This window comes from Callorhinchus milii, unplaced genomic scaffold (genome assembly GCF_018977255.1).
Source record: "Callorhinchus milii isolate IMCB2004 unplaced genomic scaffold, IMCB_Cmil_1.0 Scaffold4, whole genome shotgun sequence".
Taxonomy (NCBI): Eukaryota; Metazoa; Chordata; class Chondrichthyes; order Chimaeriformes; family Callorhinchidae; genus Callorhinchus; species Callorhinchus milii.
Window position 1 is genome coordinate 14,010,196 of NW_024704745.1, and position 9,204 is coordinate 14,019,399.

General features: G+C 37.0%; 1 protein-coding gene across 1 annotated transcript in view; it reads left to right on the plus strand.

The window, feature by feature from the left end:
* The window catches only part of phex (phosphate regulating endopeptidase homolog, X-linked), a 36,932-nt gene extending 27,991 nt beyond the window's left edge, over positions 1-8,941 (plus strand). The window contains exons 15-22 of the mRNA XM_007910587.2: positions 729-787; positions 1,407-1,461; positions 2,024-2,091; positions 4,341-4,471; positions 6,204-6,269; positions 6,385-6,489; positions 7,207-7,283; positions 7,520-8,941. Coding sequence (XP_007908778.2) covers positions 729-787; positions 1,407-1,461; positions 2,024-2,091; positions 4,341-4,471; positions 6,204-6,269; positions 6,385-6,489; positions 7,207-7,283; positions 7,520-7,622 — 664 coding nt within the window. The 3' untranslated portion in view covers positions 7,623-8,941. The remainder of the gene's footprint in view (positions 1-728; positions 788-1,406; positions 1,462-2,023; positions 2,092-4,340; positions 4,472-6,203; positions 6,270-6,384; positions 6,490-7,206; positions 7,284-7,519) is intronic.
* Positions 8,942-9,204: the final 263 nt, after the last annotated feature.

Consider the following 9,204-nt stretch of genomic DNA (forward strand, 5'->3'; position numbering starts at 1 on the left):
ACCTATACTGTAACGTGAATTGCATGTTTCATTTGTGGGCGAAATACGGCAGTTAATTGCACACAGCAGTGTCCCACAAACAGTCGTGGATTGAGTGACCAAATTAATTTTTATGTGTGTGTGTTTGTTTGTTTATTTATGTTTTACAAGGAGAATTTTATGCTTAAACAAGGGGAATAAAAATTTAATGCTTCTTAACAGATTTGATAACATTCAATAACACATTAAATCTGATAAGAAACAATGCATCATTACCTTTGAGGGGCTTAAAATCAGTCACTTTTAAGAAAATGGCAGAAAAATATACTTAATGGGTAACATTAGTACTGGACAAAGGGGGGAGATTAATAAAAAAAAATTTACACAGAGAGCTCCTAGGATGTGGAATGTCTGCCTGATATAATTCTGACAATACATATTTGCTTTAAAGATATCTGAAAAGGAATACTTTTCAGCAATACAGGGGAAAGGCAGGTAAATAGGAAGATAGGTGGGGGGTGGGGAGAGAAGGAATTCAAAATCAATGGTTGGTGGGGGTGGGGTGTGAGTGAGCGAAAATAATTCAACTTTCCATTAAGTTCAAGCATGGACTCCTATCTGAATTTAACCAGCTCCTGAACCATTTGCATAGTTTGTGTTGGGTGAAAAATGTACACATTTATATTTTTTGTTCACATTTATTTTGTAGAGTAATTGCATAATTTGACAAGCTTTCTTGTTTGCCATAGTTGGTTCACCAGCCCAACCACTGTTAATGCATTTTACAGCCCAACGCAGAACCAAATCCGTAAGTATTTTGTTTTACCCTTTTAGTATTTAGTTGGAGGAAGGTGCACCGGATTATTGAGTGAAAATTGTTGAATATGTCATAAACAATCCTTGCTTTCCTTAATGCAGCACAATATTAAAAACAATCAATCTTCATTATATCCACATCTTGCCTTCTACATTTTAATAACATTGTCAGAAAATAAGTTTATTTTCTGACGTCATGATGGACATCTGAATTACTGCTTGTTAAAAGATGTTCCTTCTGCACCATCTGTTATATAACTGCTAGCTTTCAAAGCAGAAGTCATCATAGAGAGCTCATCTGTCTCCAGGCTCCAGATAATAAAGATAAAGTATGGTGTATGTATTCTGATATGATTATGTATGGTGTTGGCTGATTTATGTTTGTATTGTTTTGCTGAACTGGATCAATACGAATAGTAATAATCATCCTTGCATTTGATTTAGAGCCTTATCATGTTGTTGAGATGTCTCAAAGCCTTCACAGAATATACTGTACAGTGGATTGACTGTATATTTTTTGGGCAAAGCGCGGCAGTCAATTGCATACCACAAAGTCCCACAAACAGTCGTGCCCCACAATCTATTAAAGTAGTTTTTCATTTCATTTTCAGAGTTTCCAGCAGGAGAACTTCAAAAGCCATTCTTTTGGGGAGAACAGTACCCTCTGTAAGTATGAGTTGTAACTCACACATAACTATGAAGTTGCAGCAGCCCATGCATTGACTGGTACATTTTACATTTTGTGTGTGAGAGTTAACTTGTATAACCCTGAGAGTCCTAAGTGTTATAGTCACAAACAAGCATCAGGAGATGGCAGAAGTAATGAGAAAAATTAAAAGCGAAAAGGAGGTAGCAAAGAGTTGAGGCTCAGTGATGGGGAGACTGAATGGCCTGTTCTCACAAGGTCATTATGGTATCAGAAGTGGATACTTCCACTCCTGGAATACAAACCCCAACGTGCTTCAAAGATAAACACAGGCACAATCCTAGATGTCAAAAACATTGATGACCCCCTTTATAATAATTGATAATCCTTGCAACAACGATAGCTGCTTATTCAAGTCTGCAGGTCAAAGTGCAAGGGTGCCAACAGCTGCTCTCTAATGTATCAGCTCCTCACATGCTGCACAATAAATTGACTCATGGTTGGCTTGGTTTGGGACCTGAGTATCACAAAGAACAATATGCATTCAAATATGATCACATTTGAATTTATTTTTAATTTCAGGTCCATCAGTTATGGTGGAATCGGTACCATTGTTGGCCATGAGTTTTCCCATGCATTTGATAACAATGGTAAGTGACTCGTCATTGGCTTTGCGATGGAAATGCTTTGTATGACAATGGAATTGAAAAAGTGCTAGAATTATATAACTTTGTTTTCAGCAGGGAAAACCCCTGTATCACTCTGACTCTAACCCACCCAAGCCGCAGCTCAACCTGAGATCTCTTCAGAGCTGAAGTCTTGTTAGTCAATGTGACATTCACAGATTTCCCTAGAGAAAACCAGTTTACGTTGCAAGCCTTTTTCCTGGCGCTCACATTGTTTGAACACATTTTAATCACACGTCTTTGGAACCACACACTGAAGCAATCGGGTGCTAGGTGAGAGAATAAAGAGAGAAAATGGGAAGAACGCATCCCATGTTCCTTTGTTTATGAGGTAAGTTATTTTGTAGTTTCTGTTCTTTAGTCAGCCTTATATCACAACACATTTAATTAGTGAGTGTGGGCAGGACAACATGTTTCCCGCCCCGTTCCTGTCTGTTCAACCATGCTCTGTTCCTGTCCTGTGGTAGCTACATTATAGCTTATTATACATTATAACTACGTTATAGGGGGATGCAGCTACAAGTTTGCTTATTCAACTGTTTATCCAAGTGCCCTGCCTGCTTTGTAGTGCTGTCATTCTCTGGTGGCCTTCCTTCCCCACATTTCCCCTCTCTCTTGAGGCCTTACACTAAGACAATCAGTAGTCTTGCCATCTCTACATCTTGCTGATCTTCACTGCAAGAAGAGAGTGACAACAGCATCAACAGTGAATGGAGTGAGAGGTAGGCAGGTAGGCAGGCAGCCAACTGGTGGGTGGAAAGGATTTGGAGTCAAATAGAATGGTGAATCCAACAGCTTGAAGCAGATAGAAGAAGGGACTAACTTTGTTTTTATAATTACTGCAATTCATCGAGACAAATCTATACTAATAAAGAAGTGCCTCATCGGAAAGATCTTTCATGCAAGAGTGTCATGGGCATTTTTTTAGGGAATCTCCCATCGTTGATGAGCTATATTTAAAAAATGCTTTGAATAAATCCCCAAGTATTAGGTACGCATGGTATTCTGCAACAAAGTAGTGACAGAAGAAAGCATACACCCTTCTAAAGAGATACATCTATACTATTATATTCTGGAACAAATGTATGGCAGTTTTTTCAGGTTGTCATGGGAGCTACAGTCCTCCCAACCAGAAGTCCTCCCAAAGGAGTCCTCCCAATAGCACATTTTCTTAATCTTAAGAGAAGACGTCTAAGAAACGAAAATCAAGCCTTTCAAGGACAAATAAGTGCCAGACAAAAGAGTGAAGGCTGATTAAATGAAATAAAAAATCAAAGATCAGCACGGCTGGACTTCAATGCTGAAAGGACTGTAAGAGCAAAGCATAATGAGTTGCACATGTGGGTTCATCTCAAAACCTGTACAACATGGCCGAAGGAGGAAAAAATGCAAATGTCGTCTGCATGAAAGCCTTGCAATAACTTGAGCGCCTGCCGGATCACATAATCACATAGTAAACCCCTTCAGTTTGCGTAGCTTTGATAGGAGTCTTCCCACAAGAGTCCTCCCACAGGTGTCCTCCCAAAAGGAGTCCTCCCACAGGAGTCCTACCAGCAGAGTATAGATAAATGTCTGTCGGTGTGTCTGTCTGTGGTCAATCTACATTCCATATTGGATCCTTTGATTGCAAGCGAAGCTGCAATGGGTACAGCTAATGTTTTACATAACGGTAAAAGCAAAATAAAGGATCCTGTCTAGTGGGCAAAATAAATATGCACATTGTGGAAGTGGTTCTTCAATAACATTTTAAAAATTCTCTGATTGTTTTGTCAAACATCTCTGGAAATTTGAATTGATCACAGTGGGATATGCAGATTTATGCCATATTTATGCTGTGTGGATGCAAACTGTGGTGTGCAATAGTTTGCCTTGATATTACAAGGGTGCCAATTTTCAGTAGTTCCTAACAGGATTCCTTAATAAGTTTTGCATATGGGGATCCCATCTGGTAACCAGAATCATGTCACACCAATCTTGTGTCTCCTTTCTGACTCAATCTACTTCCAGAGCAGAGGTCAATGAACAGGATTCCTTATTAACCATGCAAATTAGATCCATTATTACACAGAAATGTGGGAAATATTGTGTCATACTAGTCGGGGGTAACTTATACCAGTTTAATAAAATTCATTAAAGCACCAATCGCATGAGCAGCATCTTTCTTGCATTACTGAAAAAGTAATAACTTTCATAAAATACTGTTTCATTTGTAGGCCGCAAATATGATAAATTTGGAAACTTGCAACAATGGTGGACCAATGCTTCAATCTCAAAGTTTGAGGAGAAAACCCAATGCATGATAAAGCAATATGACGACTACTACTGGCTAACAGCTGGTATGCATGTATGTATCACACTGAAGTACTGCAACACTGGTAGTGTCTTGCTTTGATTTGAAATGTTTGAAGGTGTATGGAGCTTAAATAAAGTGTTGGCAAGTTTTGGTACATTGCATACACCTGTTGTTTTTGTAATTGCTTCCTACCATGTTTTATATCATTATTTTACGGTAAGGATGATTCTCTAGGCAGTAATGTTATCACCTGGCTTTGCAGGTCAGTTGTAGAGTGACTCTGTGCTATTTGAAACCATTTTCCACTTGGCACACCCAGACTAGTAACCGTACTCATTGTTGGAATGGAAAATGTTTTGCCAATCAATGATTCCAAAATTGTTCTCCAAGTTAACATCCACAAGAAGAATTATAAAAATGCATCTAGTTTTCACCTGCACTTCTAGCAAAGTAATTCAGTTTATTAGTCACCAATAAATCTTGTGCGATACATAGTTCACTCCAACACAATTTCACTCAAGCTTTATCTTTTTCTAAATCATTGTTTTTTTGCAGTTCCAGATAGTATCTATTGCTCTTATATTTCTATCTAACACTTCCGAAATTTGAGAGGTTTAAAAAAATAAATTAAGCTTGAGCAAGACTACCATGGTTAATACTCTACCTGAACAAACCACTGTACATCCCGAGGTATCTTTTCCAATGCCATTAGCATGTTTCAGTGCTATTAAACTCCACTGTAAAGCTAGATTTTCTAAATTGGATAAGTGACTTTTTCCTCATTTTCACTAGTCCTTTGGGAAGACAGGGGAATAATAAAAGGATTGTGTTGGACATTTTTTTTAAAAACTCATAATAGGCACTATTTGTGGAGCTGGGCTGGGTTGGCTAAGTTTGCTTACTGGTGGTTCAATGCCTAACTTGGCAGGGCCACCAGTAGGATTTCCCGCAACATTAGCAGCCCACAATAATAAATTCCCAAAGCAGTTGAGGGTTTTGAGAAGATTTGTAAAGTAGGAAAACTTCCAAATTTGAAAAGCAATGATTGTGTCCCCAGTGATAGTTATGTGTGCCTCCTAACCTTACCAGCAATCTCCTGACCTTCTACAGAACTCTATAATAATAATCCTTGCATTTGACATAGCACCTTATCGTGTCTTTGAGACGTGTCAAAGCGCTTCACGGAATAGACTGTAAAGTGTATTGACTGTATATTTTGTGGACGGAAAATATACTTGCAATAGACTGTGCCAAAAAAGATTTGAGGAACCTAATTAAATTAAACTAAATTATTATTATTATTTGAGCTAAATTAAAAAAAATACACCCATTGCTCTCATAACACGCAGTAGCTGTAATAAATATAGATACTTTGTACTGCACTGATTCATGAGCCTTGACTGCAAAGTCAAAATATCCAGGTTTGAACTAACAATCTTATGACCCAGAGTCAAGGGAATTGAATTAAAAAAACGACCTTAATCTGACAAAATGTAGAACAGACTCTACTGAATGAATGGCATATCTATGTTCCTTTGATCCTAAGACTAAAATATTCTGCTGATGAAAAAGTAAGGCTTGCGATCCGGAAGATGTCATCAACAAAGTTAAAGCCCAAATTTCCACAATAATATGAAAGTTCTTGTAAAACAGTTTAAAAATGTCTTCTTTGGTTTGAAGAATGATATGCATATCATACAGGACCATCAAATTAAAGAGAGGTCCAAGATTCCCGGTACAGCTAAGGACTGTTCATACTAGTTTATGTTTCTGTGTCTTCCAGGTAAATGGGAAGATGACCTTAGGGGAGAACATTGCTGATAATGCTGGGATTCGACAATCTTTCAGGGTATAGTAAACCCGCTATATTTTGTGTTAGATTTTAAATGAAAAGTAAATTCTGTTTGATATGTTTAATAACATTTCCACTTAAGACTTATTGAAGAAAATGCATTTTCCTTTAGGCTTATAGGAAATGGATAAGAGAGAAGAGAGGAGGCAAGGAGGAGGATCTCCTTCCAGGAATAGGACTGAGCAACAATCAACTATTTTTTTTGAGCTACGCAAATGTGAGTAACCAGGCATTGGTTAGAGCACTCACCTCACAAGCGAGAGGATCTGGGTTCAATTCCCAGGCAGGGTGAAACATTAGGTAAGTTTCCTTACTCCACATGCCTTACTTACTGCAGTAAGTAAGAACCCGGTTGAGAGTCGATTGGCAAATCGCTTTTTCGAGAGTAATAATCGCTTCAAAAAAATTAACTAAAAAAAAAAAAATTGGTCACACAATCCACAACTGTGTGTGGGACACTGTTGTGCCAATTGGCTGCCACCTATTGCCCAGAAAATATGCAGTCAATTCACTTTACAGTATATTCTGTGAAGCGCTTTGAGACGTTGCAAAGACATGATAAGGCACTGTGTTAAATGCAAAGATTATTATTATTGTTTTTTCTTGTGTGGAACAGATATCTTGTGTGTGCAGACCAAAACTGCTCAAATCTGGTTTATGGTGTGTTCAATGCATTGAAGGAAATGTTGCTCTGTTTATTTCCATCGTAATTTTCTGTGTCCTGGCACCATTTCACTGATGTGATCAGCACAAAGCAAGCAGTTGTCTGGAGGGTTACCTACCGTCTGATTTACTGGGACGTGCTATAACTGCTGTTCTGAAAAACATTTCAGCTTGGGAACTTTAGAGTTCTTAAACAATCTGATCTCAGACCTGTATACTAATTTATATAACTTGCATTTAAGCAAATTCATTTATTTATTTTGTGTTGTAGGTTAGATGCGATAACTATAGACCAGAAGCTGCCAGGATTCAAATTTTGAATGGTGTTCACAGTCCTTCTGAATTTAGGTAAGTTTCAGCCCTCTTATGGTATTGTATTTTATACAAAAAATGTATGAATAACTGACTCAATTTGTTCAAAAATATACCATTTCACCTCATATACCATTTCATATGTGCTCAGCTAATGTTTCCCAAATTGAAATTAAAAGTTCTTTAGAAATTGCTTTAGCACTTTCAAATCAGTAATTGCACGTATGTTAACATTGCTTCACACAAGGCGAATTAATTGCTTTTATCTTTAGGACAATTGGAGCAATGAGTAACTTTGAAGAATTCAGCAAAGCTTTCAACTGTCCAGAGACATCAGTAATGAATCGAGGATCAAACGCATGTCGAGTGTGGTAGAGGTTCTCATGAAGGCTGTTTCTTAGACACTGCTTTTGAAACAATGCATAAATATTTATGTATTGCTTTTTAATTTCAATATAATTAAATAATCCCTAGATCTATATTCTGGTGAAATATATAGGGGTTTAATGTACGCAATTATGTACTGTGATTTGCAACGGGATTCCTTAATAATGGATGCAATCCCTGTATCTGCTATCACCCAATTTACATTCAGAGCGGATTACTTGTGATCCGTGTGATATACTTCAATTGCCGGAAGGAGTGGCAACTTGGATTCATTATTAAAGAATTGTGATTGCCTGATAGATCCCAATGTTGTTGTTTATTCTCGTTTATTTTAGGACTGCAGTGTCTCACTTCTTAACATTATTAATCTGTGGTCTAATTTATGCGAACCTTAGAGTATAGGAGTCATTGAACGTGATCTAGCGCTGCCATTCAAGCATAGTTGTTACTTTCAAATCTATTCCAAAAATCCATCTCAAAAGCTGTAAAACACATTAAATGAAGAATGAAGGTCATTATGAATGCGTTAAAACTCCTAATGTCAAAAAAGACATGGTCGTGAAATTTGCTGTTTCTTAAGAGAAACAAATGAATTGTTACACTGAATGATTGGCACAATGATGTTGGGAGAACACTTTATCTCAATCTGAATTAACACATTGAGACTCCAGCATGACATTGACATCTGTGGATTTGTTAAGATCTCTAGGTCTGGTGCTTTCTGGATTTTTTTATATAATAAAAATTCTGTAGACAAACTGAACCACTTGAAAGCGTGCCCTGTTGTAGCTGCAATAGTTTCATATTTTTGTCACGAGTTAAAATGGTTACATGATTATAATAATAAAAATAATAATAATCCTAACATTTGGTATAGCACCTTTCATGTCAGGAGGATGCCTCAAGGCACTTCACAGGATTTACTTTAAAGTGGTGTGACGTGTGTTTTTGTGGATGAAAGTAGTTTATTGGGCAACAGCACATTATTGTTTTATTTTTATATCTTCATGAAATGGTTATTTCTGAGACTTACTGAAAATACACGTTGGGGTCTAAAACATGGTGATTTCTAACAGTCAGGGCTCCTTTTGTACATCACATTGACCCATGTCATGGGAATCCTCTTCTGATTTTTCAAGGAAACACAAATTGTTGCTATTTGAAATTGAGCTATTCTATGAATGATTTAATGATGGTGTTTTAAATTGTCATTTAGAAATATAAGTGATATCTTATCCTCACTTGACATTTTTACTCTGGATTCTAACGCATTCTATACCAAATAAAATCTTTTTGAAATAAGCAAACGCCTGTTCAAATATTATTCTGTTAATACTGTCTGATTCACAAACCAAAAAAAAAAATGGTCTAAAAGGGATAATAATAAAAATAATACTTGGGTTTGATTGATATAGCGCCTTATCATGTTATTGAGACGACTCAAAGCGCTTCACAGAATATACTGTAAAATGTACTGACTGTATATTATGTGGATGAAACGCAGCAGCCAATTGCACACATTGACGTCATGGATTGAGTGACCAAATCATTATTTTTGATTTGAGGGACT